This window comes from Trematomus bernacchii, unplaced genomic scaffold, assembly GCF_902827165.1.
Source record: "Trematomus bernacchii unplaced genomic scaffold, fTreBer1.1, whole genome shotgun sequence".
NCBI lineage: Eukaryota > Metazoa > Chordata > Actinopteri > Perciformes > Nototheniidae > Trematomus > Trematomus bernacchii.
The window spans coordinates 8203857-8223856 of NW_022987567.1; the positions used below are offsets into that span (position 1 = coordinate 8203857).

A 20000-nucleotide genomic window follows, 5' to 3' on the forward strand; every position below is an offset into this window, starting at 1 on the left:
AAGTACATTTCAAAGCCCTCTTTACTTCTACTTGAGTAAAGAAGTTTAGTCAGTACTTCTACTTTCACCAGAGTATTTTTAAACACGAGTATCTGTACTTCTACTTGAGGGAAGGATGTGTGTACTTTTGACATCTCTGGTGTGTTGTAACGATAACTCAATTGATTGATTGATTTGTTTGTCAAAAATAAGGGTGTAAAACTAAAAACATGTCACATTAAATCACTCTATTTCCCAATTCAGAATATCTCTTACGTCAAGTCAATATTCAAGATCGGCTCTATGTATACTATAGTGAGGGTTAAGAAAGGAGGGAAGGGGGGACTGAACCAAAAGAGTATTAGTTAGATTTGTCGCAAAATATGACAATTATTTGACTATTTTTCGTTCGATAAAATGTCAGAGAATAGTAAAAAAAGTAAATCCAAGTTTCTCAAAGTCTTTCAAATCTTTTAAAATGTCATGTGATGTTGGTCCAAAACCCAAAGACACTCACTTTAATCTGATGTGAGAAACAGATAACAGGGAAAGACAGGAAATCATCATTTATAAGAAGCTCAAAACGGCATGTGTGTTTCTGCATTAAAAGTGTCCGTCTGGTTCGGAAGCGAGGCATCAGGACAGGAAGACTGAACATAAACACGTTTCTAAATGTTTCATAAACCAATTATATCTTCATTAAACAGATAAACATGACTGTGCTCCCGGTCAGCTGTCTGCAAAGCCTCCCTTAGAGTGTGTGTGTGTGTTCAGTAACTCTGCTCTCACACACACACACGGGGTGTTTCTCAATGTCGAGGAAGGCTGCTCCAGAGCCACTATTTCAAGGATGCTACGTCATCAATGTGCCGCCGAAGGACTGTTCCAATGTCCAGCATACTTGGAATTCTACAGAGGCCGGCGTACTTTGTAGCGGGAAATTTCGAGGCTGCACATGTGTATCCTCCGCGGTCTTAAAATCCCCACAATGCTTTGCGAACGGACCAATTTAAGGCGGGGCCTCGCATATGACGCACACCTCCCACAGCCTGTTCCACCATTCTTTGTTTTCCGAGGCTAGGAAGGATTCTTGCATCGCTTCTGAAGGACCTGACTCGGAGGGACATGTCCTACCAAGGAAGCGTCCTCGACATTGAGAAACACCCTCACACTCAAAGGAATTCATACTTTTCACCACAGCTGTTCTCACCTTGTATTTATCAAGAAACAGGAGTTACAGTTTCCCTGCTGTCGGTCAATGATCGTCCAGACTGGGAACATGTCTCCTTCTTCTCTCAGCTGAGGAGAGATAGTGTTTGTTTTGATCTGAAATGAAGGATAAAGACCAAATCAGGTTCAGTTTAGTCTGGAAAACATCCAGAGGGAGACGATGGAGACTGGCAGCTCGGAGCCAGACGACTCTGCAAACAACTGGAGACATGAGGAGAAAACAGCTGGTCTTTATTTAATGTGACACTTATTTCGGTTTTAGGACGGCTGAGCAGAATATATATATGTTAGAATATTCAAATGTTTTTATACTATACATTTAACAGTAGGCGAGACTGGTCAAAACACCAGTGGAAAAATAATGAACACTAAATAAACTCATAATAATTAAAAAAACAAATGAAATAAAATAATATAGAATAATACAAACAAATTAACTTTAATAATAAATCAATTGTTATTATTATTAAATAAATTAAAGAATAAATACAGCAATAATAATACAATAATAATACAAATAAAATAATAATGAAATATAAAATAATAACAACAAATGTACAGTAATGGTTGAATAATTAATAAAAATAAATAACAATAACAAATCAAATATAATAATGTAAAATAATAATAAAATTAAAAAAAGAAATTAGTTAAATAATTGAAAACAAATAAATAAGGAATAATAATAATAATAATAAATAATTAGAAAAACAAATAAAATAAAATAATATAGAATAATACAAACAAATTAACTATAATAATAAATCAATTGTTATTATTATTAAATAAATTAAATAATAAATACAGCAATAATAATACAATAACGAAATGTAAAATAATAACAAAAAATGTACAGTAATGGTTGAATAATTAATAAAATAAATAATAATAACAAATAAATTATAATAATGTAAAATAATAAGAAAAAACAATATAAGTTAAATAATTAATAACAAAAAAATAAATAATAATAATAATATTAGCAACAGATATCTTAAGAAATATAAACAAAATATACATTTGAATGAATGAAAAAAATGTAATAAATTAAATTGAGCGTCTAAAACCATCATACAAAGTTATATTTATCAGGCGTTTAGTTTTATTCTTCAACATATCATTTTATTATTGAATAACGGTAAACCAGAGTTTTGGTTTCTGCTGACTCATCGCTCTGTTCCCGTGACGACGCCCTCTCTGTCTCCACACTGCGTTTACATTACAGACCATAATGAGCAGAGTTGTGTGGTTTCATGTTGTAATTCCTCATCACTCTTCAGACCCACCAACAAGATCGAAAAGGTGGTTACCAGGACGATTACGTGATGAAATACGGGCGAAAGATTCCCAACATGTTTACGCTCTGTTTGGAAAATGAAATCAAAATGACAAACCGGAACATAAACTGTTGGCAGGAGGATTATTGTGTTGTTCTCTGTCAAAGCGTCTGTGAGTTTTTAGAAAAGCGCTCTATAAGTGTCATGCCTTGCAGAGGTCTGTGTGTGTGTGTGTGTGTGTGTGTGTGTGTGTGTGTGTGTGTGTGTGTGTGTGTGTGTGTGTGTGTGTGTGTGTGTGTGTGTGTGTGTGTGTGTGTGTGTGTGTGTGTGTGTGTGTGTGTGTGTGTGTGTGTGGTAAGTGTGATTAGTTCTGATAGCTATCCACAGGTCACAGAGGACAGAGTGTGTTTTCTCCTCTGCAGCTTCACGTGCACGGATCATAAGATGCAGAGTCTGACTGAGTGCACGTCATTTGATCAGATCAGGAGCAGCTGATGTTCACAGCGCATTTCTCTAGTGAGAATAGATCTCAGCTGATCAGACATACATTAAATACAGAGATGGCAAAAGTTCACACATCCTTTCCTCAAGTAGAAGTACAGATACTCGTGTTTAAAAATACTCTGGTAAAAGTAGAAGTACTGACTAAACTTCTTTACTCAAGTAAAAGTAAAGAGGGCTTTGAAATGTACTTCAGTAAAAAGTACCCATAACTAGCAGCTGTTTTAAAGAGTACCTGACCTCCCTTTATATTAATAGAACAATAATGTCATTGTTAGCTAATGAATGTTTCCATGCTGAACAACGGCAACATGACAACGTTTTCATTGGTCCCTCTTCTTTAGAGAAGACCAGGAAATGATGGATACACGGATCGTGTTCAAATCAATAGGCACGCAATGACTCTAAATAATAATGATCACGCCACCAAACACACATTCAAACTAAAGGAACCAGCCTGTTTGGGAAATGTGAGAAGTAGAAAGTACAGGTATTTGTGTTCAACATGTAAGAAGTAGAAAGTTCAGGTATTTGGGTTCAACATGTAAGAAGTAGAAAGTACAGGTATTTGGGTTCAACATGTAAGAAGTAGAAAGTACAGGTATTTGGGTTCAACATGTAAGAAGTAGAAAGTACAGGTATTTGTGTTCAACATGTAAGAAGTAGAAAGTACAGGTATTTGTGTTCAAAATGTAAGAAGTAGAAAGTACAGGTATTTGTGTTCAAAATGTAAGAAGTAGAAAGTACAGGTATTTGGGTTCAACATGTAAGAAGTAGAAAGTACAGGTATTTGGGTTCAACATGTAAGAAGTAGAAAGTACAGGTATTTGAGTTCAAAATGTAAGAAGTAGAAAGTACAGGTATTTGTGTTCAACATGTAAGAAGTCAAAGTAAAAAGTCGTCAGAAAAATAAGTAGTGGAGTAAAGTACTGATACCAGAAGAATGTACTTAAGTACAGTAACAAAGTATTTGTACTCCACTACTTCCCACCTCAATAATGACCATGTATAGAGACAAGACAGCATGAAGCCATATTCACACAGAGAGGAAGGAGGAGGCGTTAAAGTCATTAAAGTCATTAATGTTACGGTTTTGTATTTATGTTTTCATTTTCCACCTTTTGTTTTGAAATGTTTTCCTCCTTGTGTCTTCTCTGTTCCTTCTTCCTGTGTTTGCCTTCCTGTCGTTAGTTTCCCTGGTGTGTCTGATTGTCTGATTGTGTTCACCTGTTGCCCTTGTGTTTCTGCCTCTCTTACCCCAGCTGTGTCTTGTCTTGTGATTACCCCTCCCTGTATTTAGTCTTGTCTCTTCCTGTGTTCCCCTGTCGGTTCATTGTTGGTTTTTCCTGTCTTCCTCCATGTCAGTCACGGTTGTCTCTCCTGTCTCCCTCCATGTGGGTCACGGTCAGTTTTTTGTACAACCCATTTGTTTCATGCCTTGTTTTGATCAGCTTTTAAAATAAAGCTCGCTTTTTGTTACGAGACCTGTTACCTTTTTGATAGTCTGCATTTGGGTCCTACCCTTCCACGCCATCCTAACAGAATGAACCGACCAGCTTTGGACTCAGCAGACTCGGATCGTTTTGCTCTACAGGCAGAATGTCTTGGGTACTCTCTGGAGTACATTTTTTATACCTGGAATGGCGCCTCTTCTAGACGTGGTAGAGAGGCTGCGTTGAAGGAGGCACGTCAGGAGGTTGCTCGCCAGCCCTGGCTTAGGAGCATGTTGCCTGAGTGGCTACAACTTTTCACAAGTAGTCCTGAGGACTTGTCCGAAGCCTCTAACCCTTTCCTGGGGTATGACCAGGCCTGGGGAGGCCCACAGATCCTCCAAAGAATCTCTAGGAGACGCAAGACCAAGATTCCAGCCTGTGCTCCAGTGGTTCCAGCTCCATTCTCTGGCCCTTTTTTGGGATCCCGCTTGGCGTTTGGAGGTCCACGGAGCCTCCAGGGGGCCTCGGAGAAACGCAAGGTCGGGAGGCCGGCTCGTGGTCCAGTACCGGCCCACACAGCCATGAATCCGTGCACCAGTACCGGCCCACACAGCCATGCTTCCGTGCTCCATTACCTGGCTCACACAGCCAGGGTCCAGGCTTCTGTTCCGTGCCCAGCAGCCATGGTGCCTGCTCTAGTACCGGCCCACACAGCCATGGTTCCGGCTCCAGAACCGGCCCATACAGCCATGGTTCCAGCCCCAGTTCTGGCCCCAGCAGCCATGGTTCCGGCCCCAGTTCTGGCCCCAGCGGCCATGGTTCCGGCCCCAGCAGCCATGGTTCCGGCCCCTGTTCCCGTCCCAGCAGCCATGGTCCCGACTTCAGTTTCGGCTCCAGTACTGGCTCCCCGGCCGACGCCAGCCCCCCGTGTCCTGTCGGTGGTCCGGCCGACTCCAGCACCTCGTGTCCTGTCGGTGGTCCGGCCGACTCCAGCACCTCGTGTCCTGTCGGTGGTCCGGCCGACTCCAGCACCCCCGTCTCCTGTCGGTGGTCCGGCCGACTCCAGCACCTCGTGTCCTGTCGGTGGTCCGGCCGACTCCAGCACCTCGTGTCCTGTCGGTGGTCCGGCCGACTCCAGCACCTCGTGTCCTGTCGGTGGTCCGGCCGACTCCGGCCCCCCGTGTTTTGTCAGTGGTTCGGCCCACTCCAGCCCCTCGTGTTCTGTCGGTGGTCCGGCCGACTCCAGCACCCCGTGTCCTGTTGGCTCTATGGCCGACGCCTACCCCATGTCCTGTGATGTTGGAGGTCCCGCCGACTACTCTTCTGCCGGGGGTCCTGCCAACCCTATGTCCTGTGCTGTTGGAGGTCCCCGCCGACTACTCTCCTGCCGGGGGTCTTGCCAACTCCATGTCCTGTCCCATTGGGGGTCCCGCCGACTCCTCTTCTGCCGGGGGTCTTGCCAATCCTATGTCCTGTCCCGTTGGGGGTCCCGCCGACTACTCTTCTGCCGGGGGTCCTGCCAACCCTATGTCCTGTGCCGTTGGAGGTCCCGCCGACTACTCTTCTGCCGGGGGTCCTGCCAACCCTATGTCCTGTGCCGTTGGAGGTCCCGCCGACTACTCTTCTGCCGGGGGTCTTGCCAACCCTATGTCCTGTGCCGTTGGAGGTCCCGCCGACTACTCTTCTGCCGGGGGTCCTGCCAACCCTATGTCCTGTGCCGTTGGAGGTCCCGCCGACTACTCTTCTGCCGGGGGTCTTGCCAATCCTATGTCCTGTCCCGTTGGGGGTCCCGCCGACTACTCTTCTGCCGGGGGTCCTGCCAACCCTATGTCCTGTGCTGTTGGAGGTCCCACCGACTACTCTCCTGCCGGGAGTCTTGCCAACTCCATGTCCTGTCCCATTGGGGGTCCCGCCGACTACTCTTCTGCCGGGGGTCTTGCCAACCCTGTGTCATGTGCCGTTGGGGGTTCAGCTGTGGGTCCTGCCAACCCCATGTCCTGTCCCGTTGGGGGTCCCGCCGACTACTGCTCCGCCAGGTTTCCTGCCAACACCAGATCCTGTCCTGTTGGGGGTCCCGCCGACACCTGCTCCACCAGATTTCCTGCCTACACCATGTCCTGTCCTGTTGGGGGTCCCGCCGACACCTGTCCCGCCGGGGGTCCTGCCAGCTCCATGTTCTGTTCTGTTGGGGGTCCCGCCGACACCTGTCCCGCCGGGGGTCCTGCCAACTCTGTGTCCTGTCCTGTTGGAGGTCCCGCCGACACCTGTTCCACCGGGGGTCCTGCCAACTCTGTGTCCTGTTCCGTTGGAGGTCCAGTCGACACCAGCCCTTGCTCCATCCGGGGTCCCATTGACACCAGTCCATGTCATGTCCAGGATCCCGTCTACGCCTGTTCCGTCGGCTCCGGTTCCTGTCTGGCCGACAACGGGTCCTGCCCGGCCTCCGGAGCTGTCCCGTCAGCGCCTTCCTGCCCGTCCTCCGGAGTTGTCCCGTCAGCACCTTCCAGCCCGGCCCCCTGAGTGCCGGGGCCTTCGCCCTCGAGCCCGGCCTCCTGACGCTTTCAGCCGCTGCCTTTGCTCTCATGCCCGCCCCCCTGAGTTCGCCCGCTGTGGTCTTCGCCCTTTTTTGAACTCTGCCTTGCCCCCGGGCCGTCCGCCCGAGACCCCCTCCTTGATCTCTGCCTTGACCCCGGGCCGTCCGCCCGAGACCCCTTCCGGGTCCTCCGCTGTGCCCCTGGGCTGTCAGCCCAAACCCGTCCTCCAGACCCCCTCCACCCACCCTGCTGGAATTTTTTGGACTTTTGGGGGTTTTCTTGGGACGTCTGGAATCCGTCCCTTGAGGGGGGGGTTCTGTTACGGTTTTGTATTTATGTTTTCATTTTCCACCTTTTGTTTTGAAATGTTTTCCTCCTTGTGTCTTCTCTGTTCCTTCTTCCTGTGTTTGCCTTCCTGTCGTTAGTTTCCCTGGTGTGTCTGATTGTCTGATTGTGTTCACCTGTTGCCCTTGTGTTTCTGCCTCTCTTACCCCAGCTGTGTCTTGTCTTGTGATTACCCCTCCCTGTATTTAGTCTTGTCTCTTCCTGTGTTCCCCTGTCGGTTCATTGTTGGTTTTTCCTGTCTTCCTCCATGTCAGTCACGGTTGTCTCTCCTGTCTCCCTCCATGTGGGTCACGGTCAGTTTTTTGTACAACCCATTTGTTTCATGCCTTGTTTTGATCAGCTTTTAAAATAAAGCTCGCTTTTTGTTACGAGACCTGTTACCTTTTTGATAGTCTGCATTTGGGTCCTACCCTTCCACGCCATCCTAACAGAATGAACCGACAGGGGAACACAGGAAGAGACAAGACTAAATACAGGGAGGGGTAATCACAAGACAAGACACAGCTGGGGTAAGAGAGGCAGAAACACAAGGGCAACAGGTGAACACAATCAGACAATCAGACACACCAGGGAAACTAACGACAGGAAGGCAAACACAGGAAGAAGGAACAGAGAAGACACAAGGAGGAAAACATTTCAAAACAAAAGGTGGAAAATGAAAACATAAATACAAAACCGTAACAATTAAAGGTCGTTGCACATCACTAACGACTCACAGATCGGTTGCACATTCGTCTGAAAAGGAGTTTCCTCGTGGGGATTTCTAAAGAGCTCGACTCAGAATTGAAATGGCATGTGAATGAGTTTGTGGGAATATGTGGAAAGTAAATCAGAGCCAAGTTGAAACTAATTTTAGCCACATGTTGTGATTGCTTAATGATTCAAATCCTCTATTTCTTCATTTGGTTTATCAGCCAAACATGTTGTGTTCTGCCTCTTTATTAATCTCCCTGAGCCAAACACTGAGAGGTAAATTAATTAAACTATATTTAACCAGCGTTATTGCCCGTAAGGAAGGCTCTCTTCCTCTGGGAAAATCCAGAAGAGGAATCCGTCCAGCTGTTCTTTCTCTATGTTTGTCTCCCTCTGTTTATTCACCCATATTTTTCTTTCTTTTAGCAAACACAACCATTCCCAACGTACACGAAGTGAAGGAGAACATGACCATGGGAAGCACGCTGCTGACCAATCCCAGCGGAGGATTTCTGGTGAGCGGAAGTTCCTCTTTATAGCACATTAAAGAGTACATTTTCCAAACTAACACACACACACACACTGAACTCTGCAGCGAGTGTGTGTTCACGTACTCTCTGGGGGATTCTGCGTGTCCTGGGAATGAATCGCTGCAGAAATGTACAGAATGCATGATGTGAGAGGTGGTGACGGGACACTTTGATTTATGGATATGAACTCCAGTAAACTTGTGCATGATTAAGAAATTGGCAGGTTGTTAAAATGACTATAAATATATTTATGCAACATGAAGTGAATGTTATGTTGGACTGTGAGGAAATATCCTGCACAGCTGCAACCCTTTTTAACACTTAATATGAATGTTAAAAAAGGGTGAAGGTGGTGTTTGAAAGCTCACATCCAACAGCTGTTAGTCAATCTAAACATCTAAAGTGACAGTGAGTGAAAAGGTGATAAGGGGATTGTTGAGGAAGCTTATAAGGGGTGTATAGCAACAGAAAACTCACACATGTACATGAATTTTTTTTTAAATATTCTCTGAGAAGTTGTATTTTTACACGACAAATTCTGAGTGTCTTTCCAGATTACCCCCCTTCTCCAACTCCATGTATGTTCACTACTCTCCTATGGATTTTATTTTGAAGCTTGTTTTTGTCAGCATGTTAGCATTTAGCTCAAAACACCACAGAGAATAAGCACCCTTTTGATTGTTCTTCTCCAGTATCCCTCCCACTGTGAGAAATAAAAGGCGCTGTGGAGAATGCACGGAAATCTAAGGAAATGAGGCTTAAAGATTATTAGATGTTATTAAATGTTCCAGTTATTGTTGGTAATTGTATAGCCCTCCTTCCTCGCACGCTCAAGTTCCCTCTTCTCTCTCTCTCTGAAGAAGTTAGTTCTGGAAAAATCTCAGTTTTGAGAAGCTCTGCTGTCCTCAGTAGCCTCCTCTCACCCGTGACCTCACACTGTCTGTGTAAGATATACTTTCCTACAGTTGTTTGTGTGTGTGTGTGTGTGTGTGTGTGTGTGTGTGTGTGTGTGTGTGTGTGTGGTGTGTGTGTGTGTGTGTGTGTGTGTGTGTGTGTGTGTGTGTGTGTGTGTGTGTGTGTGTGTGTGTGTGTGTGTGTGTGTGTGTGTGTGTGTGTGTGTGTGTGTGTGTGTGTGTGGTGTGTGTGTGTGTGTGTGTGTGTGTGTGTGTGTGTGTGTGTGTGTGTTGTGTGTGTGTGTGTGTGTGTGTGTGTGTGTGTGTGTGTGTGTGTGTGTGTGTGTGTGTGTGTGTGTGTGTGTGTGTGTGTGTGTGTGTGTGTGCAGGCCTGTGGTCCTCAGTACGGCTACATGTGTGGGCAGCAGCAGTTCATCTCCGGCGTCTGTGCGAACGTCAGCGACTCGTTCCAGGTCCTCAACTCTTTGGCTCCCGCCGTGCAAGGTACGCTGCCTGTCCTTTCAAAAATAAAACACCTTTAAAGGTCACCTATTATGCAAAACCCTCTTCTTCATGTCTCTTCTCCATCAACATGTGTCCCCTCTTCTTCATGTCTCTTCTACATCAACATGTGTCCCCTCTTCTTCATGTCTCTTCTCCATCAACATGTGTCCCCTCTTCTTCATGTCTCTTCTACATCAACATGTGTCCCCTCTTCTTCATGTCTCTTCTACATCAACATGTGTCCCCTCTTCTTCATGTCTCTTCTACATCAACATGTGTCCCCTCTTCTTCATGTCTCTTCTACATCAACATGTGTCCCCTCTTCTTCATGTCTCTTCTACATCAACATGTGTCCCCTCTTCTTCATGTCTCTTCCACATCAACATGTGTCCCCTCTTCTTCATGTCTCTTCTACATCAACATGTGTCCCCTCTTCTTCATGTCTCTTCTACATCAACATGTGGCTCCTTATTTTCATCTCAAGTAACAGACAGAGAATCAGCACTTTGGAAACAGGGCTGAAACAGAGGGGATTATGGGATGCTGCAATGATCTGTTTGGTGTTTCAGCCAATCAGAGACAGGCTCTGGATATATCTGAGACCTGTGATATATTGATGAGAAACAGTATAATGGGGGACCTTTAAAAAGAGAAAGAAAGACCCACCCAGGACGTGACAGCATCTGCCCCCAAATGACCCGTCAGAGATAAGAGACTGTAATCTGCTCTTCTTGGTGGTACCACCCAAACGCCCCCTCCCTTCAGAGCAGAGATTAGAGCGTTTTTCTTTAATGGAAACTCTCTGTCTGCGTTTCATGCCCAAGTTAGGAGACGCTGCTCTGCTTCCCAGGAAGGACACATCTCAGAGAGGACGGAGAGTAAACAGACTGCAGACATCTTTCTCTTCCTCTGATTCCTTCAGCTCTCTGCCGTTAACAGAAACACATATATATATATATACTCAAACTGATCATATAGTGTTTCAGAAATACAAATACATGTCCCAGGTTATTAGAGAAATGCTTGATTTATGATGCAATTAAAATACATAATTTCTATTGCCGTAGCATTTCCAAGAGGTTTGATTTAAGACACAAAGACTAAATAAGTAGCCACACATTTGGCTTAAACAAGATATATGTCAAACAAGAAGAAGGTATATGAAGGCATGAAATATGTCTCGTTTAAGTTTGTGACGGGCATTTGACAATTTTGACCTTCATGGACTAAACAATTATAAATGAATCGTAAAAAGAATATGCAGGTTATCGGTATGAAACAGAAACGTTAATTGCATCCCCTTTAATGATGAATTAAAGTGATCAAAAACCTTCTCTATTTCCACCTTAAAGGGGACCTATCATGCAAAATGCACTTTTTTATGTCTTTTATACATAAACATGTGTCCCCGGTGCGTCAGGGAACTCACGCAGCGTCAGAAAATAAAACCCTCTCTCTTTTCCTCCGTACCCAAATCTCTAAAAACGGGGGAACAACAGAGCTGATCCAGATTTGCGTCTGATATGAATGATAGAAATAGTGCAGAATAGTCTATATACAAGTAATTGGAATATTGATATATATGAGTTGCAAACAGATGAATGTTGTGGATGTTCTTTCAAAGGTTCAAGTGTCTAACAGTATAACACAAGGCCAATCTTTTGTAGTTAAAACAACAAACTGACTATCTAACTATAAATATACTTATCAATATGTTCTGTCTCTGCTCCAGAGTGTGCGAAGGAGCTGGACATCGTAATGGTTCTGGACGGATCCAACAGTATTTATCCCTGGAGCAGCATCATCGAATTCCTGGTGAAGTTCCTCAAGAACATCCAGATCGGACCCAAACTCTCTCAGGTCAGTTGGCAGAGGAAGGGAACTGTTAGAAAAATATCACTCATCACCGGCTTGAGCTTCAATCTCAGGATCCATGTATTTCTGATCCTCTCCAGAATGGAAGTAGTCATCACATACAGAGCATCAACTAGTTCCTGAACAGTGTCCTTCACATGCTGATATCCAAGAGAGGGAGTTACACAGTCACAAGATGGAGGAATAGAAAGCAGTATTCAATGTTTACTTCAGATTAGCTCCACGTCAGAAATGATCATGCTTGTCATATGTCTATCTCCATAGAGGCTGAATCATCATGTTAATCACATAGCTATCATATGCCTCAAACAGTCCTGATGCTCTTCTAGGTAATCATACATCCTGTCATGTACACAGCTACAGTTGGGATACCTTTGTTATCATGTTACTCTCATATTGGAAGAGTACCGTCATCTTTCATTCTAGCCCTAAGAATCTTTTGAATGGTCTACTTTTCTCCGTTATATATATTTACTAAGTCAATATCTTTGGGGTTTTTCGACTTTTGGCTCCTTGGAGTGCGGCTGAGGGATTTGACAGTTACTCAGACCTAATTATAAGATACATAACTTTGCATTCCTTAGGTATTACAGCTCTTAAAATCTCTGCAATTGTGACATGCATGTTACCAAAAATCAAAGTAACTTATATCAATCCCTAAAATATGTGTTTGGTTTGCCTACAAATGGATTTGACTGTTCCCTGTTTGGAAAATGACTCTTTTTATGGGTGTTTTAACATCACAGACTGAAACATGCATGGATAAATGGGTTATATATAACAGACAAAGCATGAATGAAAGAATAAACCGTTCACTGCCAGCTCAATTTTGCACATTACATAATATTTGATGACTACAAGGCCCTTCATTATGCAGTTTTCCACTGTGTGTCATTCATGAAGCAGACTTTCTGAAGTGAAATTCAGTTTTTAGAACGCTATTCCTTCAGTGTATTTTTGTCCTGGACGGCTGCACGATTTGGCGGTTGGGTTTATTATGGTTACATGGATGTGTTTGAGTTTTCCGGAGGGGAAACACTGGGAACTTTTCCCACTGCGGAGCCTCGTGGTCGAAAGTCACATCTTCCACGGCTGCTGAAGTCCATTCTGCCTCTGAGTAAAGAACATTCAGTCATAAGGACCCACCACAGCTCAGCAGACTGTCTGGGGGGAAGACAGAGGACTAATAATAAGGAACAATAAATCTTAATGTAGGTTAACGTTTATAATAACGTGTTTAAGTCAGTTTATAAGCAAAGAAAAGTGAACAAATTACCAAATAGTCTCTGATTCAAGCCTCTTAAATTACAGAAATAGCTGTTTTTTGCTGTTAAATATCATTTTTAAGAGAATATTTTAAGGTTATTATTTTGACTTTTGGTCGAATCACATTTGGCTCTGCAAAGTTTTGATGGGCATTCGACAGTTTTTTCCCATTCTCATGGACAAACAACTCCACACATACTTCACACACACACTCATACACACCCACTTACACACACACATAACTCCACACACACTTTGCAGATGAATTTGCAGATTAATCGATAATCAAGATATATTGTAAATTGCGATTTTGTCTAAAACGTCATTGTTTTAGTGGGTTTTTTAGGGAAAACTGTGAAAAAATGCCACATATTCTCTGACTCCAGCCTCTCAACTGAGACAATATCCATTTCTCTGTAACATATTATTATAGAGTTCATGTTTGTGGTGTTGTTGGACAAAACATGAGGATTTCAAGACAAATCCTCAACAGACGTGGTGAGGGACTGCAGAGAAGAGGAGAACAATTTATACTAAAGTGTGTGTGTGTGTGTGTGGTGTTGTGTGTGTGTGTGTGTGTGTGGGTGTGTGTGTGTGTGGTGTGTGTGTGTGTGATGTGTGTGTGTGTGTGTGTGTGTGTGTGTGTGTGTGTGTGTGTGGTGTGGGTGTGTGTGTGGTGTGTGTGTGTGTGTGTGTGGTGTGTGTGTGTGTGTGTGTGTGTGTGTGTGTGTGTGTGTGTTGTGTGGTGTGTGTGTGTGTTGTGTGTGTAGTGTGGTGTGTGTGTGTGTGTGTGTGTGTGTGTGTGTGTTGTGTGTGTGTGTGTGTGTGTGTGTGTGTGTAGTGTGTGTGTGGTGTGTGTGTGTGGTGTGTGTGGTGTGTGTGTTGGTGGTGTGTGTGTGTAGTGTGTGGGTGGGTGTGTGTGTGTGTGTGTGGTGTGTGTGTGTGTGTGTGTGTGTGTGTGTTGTGTGGTTGTGTTGTGTGTGTGTGGTGTGTGTGGTGTGTTGGTGTGTGTGTAGTGTGTGGTGTGGTGTGTTGTGGTAGTGTGTGTGTGTGTGTGTGTGGTGTGTGTGTGTGGTGTGTGTTCCAGGTGGGCATAGTGTCTTATGGACAGACGGTGACTCACAGAGTGAATCTGAGTCAGTTTGAGAACAACGAGGATCTGGGGGATTTTGTGAAGGAACTTCCTCAGCAGACCGGATTCAAGACCATGACGTTCCTGGGCATCGACACTGCCAGGTAATACATTATGAAGTATATATATATTAAATAAATAAGTTAATAAGTGTCATAAGACAAGCCCAACGTGTCAGACCAAAAACACCTATGCAGAACATCAGAGGTGGGAAGTAGTGGAGTACAAATACTTTGTACTCAAGTACATTTTTCTGGTATCAGTACTTTACTCCACTACTTATTTTTCTGACCACTTTTTACTTTTACTTCTTACATGTTGAACCCAAATACCTGTACTTTCTACTTCTTACATGTTGAACCCAAATACCTGTACTTTCTACTTCTTACATTTTGAACACAAATACCTGTACTTTCTACTTCTTACATTTTGAACCCAAATACCTGTACTTTCTACTTCTTACATGTTGAACACAAATACCTGTACTTTCTACTTCTTACATGTTGAACACAAATACCTGTACTTTCTACTTCGTACATGTTGAACCCAAATACCTGTACTTTCTACTTCTCACATGTTGAACACAAATACCTGTACTTTCTACTTCTTACATGTTGAACCCAAATACCTGTACTTTCTACTTCTTACATGTTGAACCCAAATACCTGTACTTTCTACTTCTTACATGTTGAACCCAAATACCTGTACTTTCTACTTCTTACATGTTGAACACAAATACCTGTACTTTCTACTTCTTACATGTTGAACACAAATACCTGTACTTTCTACTTCTTACATTTTGAACACAAATACCTGTACTTTCTACTTCTTACATGTTGAACACAAATACCTGTACTTTCTACTTCTTACATTTTGAACACAAATACCTGTACTTTCTACTTCTTACATGTTGAACACAAATACCTGTACTTTCTACTTCTTACATTTTGAACACAAATACCTGTACTTTCTACTTCTCACATTTTGAACACAAATACCTGTACTTTCTACTTCTTACATGTTGAACACAAATACCTGTACTTTCTACTTCTTACATGTTGAACTCAAATACCTGTACTTTCTACTTCTTACATTTTGAACACAAATACCTGTACTTTCTACTTCTTACATGTTGAACACAAATACCTGTACTTTCTACTTCTTACATTTTGAACACAAATACCTGTACTTTCTACTTCTTACATGTTGAACACAAATACCTGTACTTTCTACTTCTTACATTTTGAACACAAATACCTGTACTTTCTACTTCTCACATTTTGAACACAAATACCTGTACTTTCTACTTCTTACATGTTGAACACAAATACCTGAACTTTCTACTTCTTACATGTTGAACTCAAATACCTGTACTTTCTACTTCTCTCATTTCCCAAACAGGCTGGTTCCTTTAGTTTGAATGTGTGTTTGGTGGCGTGATCATTATTATTTAGAGTCATTGCGTGCCTATTGATTTGAACACGATCCGTGTATCCATCACTTCCTGGTCTTCTCTAAAGAAGAGGGACCAATGAAAACGTTGTCATGTTGCCGTTGTTCAGCATGGAAACATTCATTAGCTAACAATGACATTATTGTTCTATTAATATAAAGGGAGGTCAGGTACTCTTTAAAACAGCTGCTAGTTATGGGTACTTTTTACTGAAGTACATTTCAAAGCCCTCTTTACTTTGACTTGAGTAAAGAAGTTTAGTCAGTACTTCTACTTTTACCAGAGTATTTTTAAACACGAGTATCTGTACTTCTACTTGAGTAAAGGATGTGAGTACTTTTCACATCTCGGGAGGTAATACATAATGAAGTATATATATATTAAATAAATATCAACACAACCCATGCAGAACATATTTATTGTTCCATATAATCCCCCTGCCCAAATATTTGAAATATATTTGAGTGCCTGTCAGTAACATGTGTGAATACTCAGCTGCAGATTTCTAACATCTGTAGCATCAGTGAAATGTGCTTTTTGAAACACGTGCATTACGAAAGGCCTTCAGCATATGGAGGAGGAGGGTCTGCTGCATTTTCTTTTACAAAAAGGTGAAAGAGAATATCAGTAGAAGACACTTTAAAATGTCTAAAAATATATATATTTTTGTTATATAACATTTTATTTTAGCAATATACTAAAAGCAGAGGAAAGGTAGAACTGGGTACAGTTTTTAGTTACCTTGGTTGCTGATTGGCTAATGGTTACACAAGACAAAACATCGTTATGACATCACAAAGTGGCCAAAATCTGATCAGCTCATTTTCAGACAGGTTTTTATAGAAATGGATCAGGACAAAAAGAGAGAGAATCTTTGTTCCTGAAACTTTCAGAGTCTCTTTACACAGAGGGGACACATGTTGATGTAGAAGAGACATGAAGAAGAGGGGACACATGTTGATGTAGAAGAGACATGAAGAAGAGGGGACACATGGTGATGAAGAAGAGACATGAAGAAGAGGGGACACATGTTGATGTAGAAAAGACATGAAGAAGAGGGGACACATGTTGATGTAGAAGAGACATGAAGAAGAGGGGACACATGTTGATGTAGAAGAGACATGAAGAAGAGGGGACACATGTTGATGAAGAAGAGACATGAAGAAGAGGGGACACATGGTGATGAAGAAGAGACATGAAGAAGAGGGGACACATGTTGATGTAGAAAAGACATGAAGAAGAGGGGACACATGTTGATGTAGAAGAGACATGAAGAAGAGGGGACACATGTTGATGTAGAAGAGACATGAAGAAGAGGGGACACATGTTGATGTAGAAGAGACATGAAGAAGAGGGGACACATGTTGATGTAGAAGAGACATGAAGAAGAGGGGACACATGTTGATGTAGAAGAGACATGAAGAAGAGGGGACACATGTTGATGTAGAAGAGACATGAAGAAGAGGGGACACATGTTGATGAAGAAGAGACATGAAGAAGAGGGGACACATGTTGATGTAGAAAAGACATGAAGAAGAGGGGACACATGTTGATGTAGAAGAGACATGAAGAAGAGGGGACACATGTTGATGTAGAAGAGACATGAAGAAGAGGGGACACATGTTGATGTAGAAGAGACATGAAGAAGAGGGGACACATGTTGATGAAGAAGAGACATGAAGAAGAGGGGACACATGTTGATGTAGAAGAGACATGAAGAAGAGGGGACACATGTTGATGTAGAAGAGACATGAAGAAGAGGGGACACATGTTGATGTAGAAGAGACATGAAGAAGAGGGGACACATGTTGATGTAGAAGACACATGAAGAAGAGGGGACACATGTTGAAGTAAAAGAGACATGAAGAAGAGGGGACACATGTTGATGTAGAAGAGACATGAAGAAGAAGGGACACATGTTGATGTTGGAAAGACATGAAGAAGTGCATTTTGCATAATAGGTGACCTTTAAATTATGTTTTATTGAATTTGTAACATTTCCTACCCGTCAGGAAGGAGGCGTTCATGCCGGAGCGCGGCGCTCGACCCGGGGTGAAGAAGGTGATGGTGATCGTGACGGACGGAGAGTCACATGACTTCTATAATCTGAACAAAGTGATCGGAGACTGTGAGGATGACGACATCGAGAGGTTCGGCATCGCTGTGAGTACGAGAAACCTTCACGGTGTTTTCACAGATTACGTTATTATATATATTCTGGGTTTTCTGATTTTAGGATGAAGAAAAAAAAACAGAAAAGTCTATTTGTAAGTCGTGAAAGAGAAAGCTGGTGTACGCAGATTTTAGAAATAACAATGCAGTGCAGGGTACATTTAATTTAGCCATCGCTTTGATCTGAAGTGACCTACAACAACAACAACAACAACAACAACAACAACAACAACAACAAGTGCAATCAAACACGAGAATATTCAAATTAAGAAAAGCAAGAATGCAGCTGAAACATAACCAAACTTTTCAAAATGCTTCATAAGAAAGTATTTAAAGGGGTCCCTATTATGCCCTCTGTCTGAAACCAGAACCCAGTCTGCTCTGATTGGTTAGCTGGCCGGCTCTGTTGTGATTGGTCAACCAGCTTAGAGATGTCCCGCCCCTTAGCCTATCATTACATTACATTACATGTTACTTGTTAGACGCTTTTATCCAAAGCGACTTACATACTCAATACTGTGGACAATCCCCACAGGAGCAATTTGGGGTGAAGTGTCTCAGGGACACAACGACATGCTGACTGCAGTGGGGTTTGAACCTGTGAACCCTTGATCCCAACACCAACGGACAACCCACTGCGCCACACGCCTATCACGTACAATGTGTTGGAGCGCTAGCCAATAGGAGCGTGAGGGTTCCTTAGTGATGTCACTGTGTTAAGGAAGTAAACAAGGCAGTCCAATGGAGGTGTTTCAGGCAGTTTGTGGGAGAGAATTGTTAGGGATTTTAGCCTTTGCAGACCATTTACATGCATTAAAACCTAAACAACACACTACAGGAAAAAGGGAACACCCAGATAGTATGACAGCGCCTCCTTTAGACTTGTTAGTTAGGTATTTTTAAGCCTTGTTGTTATTTAGATCAGTGGTTCTCAACTGGTTAGGCCTCGGGACCCACTTTTTACTTGGTCAATAGATCGCGACCCAACATTTTGAAGCACTCAAATCTATTCAACAAAAAATCGTGCTGTAATATATACGCTTTTCAGAATACAATATTAATAACAGTGAAGTACAGTGCATATATCCCTTCACAGAACTAAAGTATGCTTTTAAAAAAGGTTTAATGAGATGATGGAATCAAAGCTGAACTATATAAAAAGGCACACATGCTGAAAACCCAACCCCAGCAGGGGGGTCTGGGGGGATTCTCCCCCAGGAGATTTTTAGAAATACTAACATAAACTACGCATTCTGGTACACTCTGAGAAGAAAATAAATAAATCATACATATTAATATTTTATGCCATTGTTTGTTTTTCACTTAGTTCTGACAGCTTGCTGAGAAAAGAGGAGAGAGTTCGTGTGACTTACTTAATTAATTATAGCCCCCATTGTTCTGTGACCTGTCAATCATCAAACCGGGGGTCATATTTCATTATGTGTTCATTTTTATCTGAAGTGAGAAGATGATCACTACGTGACAGAAGTTTTCAAAACCGTTTATGGTCTCCGGTACTTCCAGTCCAACGCCGACTGCATGCACAGCGTTAGAAAATCGGTCCTTCAAAATAAAAGTTTGCCTTTTTTTCCAAAAAAAAATTCCAATTTTTTTTTTTCAACTTTTTTTTCTTCACTCACACATCCGCGACCCACTTGAAACGGGTCCGCGACCCACTTGAAACGGATCCGCCACCCACTTGAAACGGGTCCGCGACCCACTTTTGGGTCGCGACCCACCAGTTGAGAACCACTGATTTAGATGGTCTTGTATTATTGTTATCTCCAGGTTTTGGGAGACTACAACCGTCAGAACAAGAGCTCAGAAGAAGTGAACAAGTTCATCAAAGAGATCGCGTCCATCTCCAGCGAGCCGCTGCACGACCACTTCTTCAACGTGTCGGACGAGGTGGCGCTGCTGAGCATCGTCGACGCTCTGGGGAGCAAGATCTTCGCCTTGGAGGGTAAAAACTGTCCCTGAGGGAAAAAAACAAATCCATGATGACATAACTCACCTCCATTTGTATCTGAGTAGAAAGTGTCTCGCTGCTCCTTTAAAGAGACATGTATATTTTCCACCTGTATATATATATTTTTTTTTTTACTTTTGAATGCCATTTTATTTCTATTTCAGAAATATTATGGACTGTTTATCTGTTTAATGGGATTCTAACTTTCATTTAT

At 42.7% G+C, this 20000-nt stretch overlaps 1 protein-coding gene across 1 annotated transcript in view; it reads left to right on the plus strand.

Moving 5' to 3' along the window:
• Positions 1-20000, plus strand: part of itga1 (integrin, alpha 1) — a 91559-nt gene that overhangs the window by 45997 nt on the left and 25562 nt on the right. The window contains exons 4-9 of the mRNA XM_034126016.1: positions 8419-8507; positions 9805-9919; positions 11652-11779; positions 14148-14296; positions 17658-17808; positions 19606-19780. Coding sequence (XP_033981907.1) covers positions 8419-8507; positions 9805-9919; positions 11652-11779; positions 14148-14296; positions 17658-17808; positions 19606-19780 — 807 coding nt within the window. The remainder of the gene's footprint in view (positions 1-8418; positions 8508-9804; positions 9920-11651; positions 11780-14147; positions 14297-17657; positions 17809-19605; positions 19781-20000) is intronic.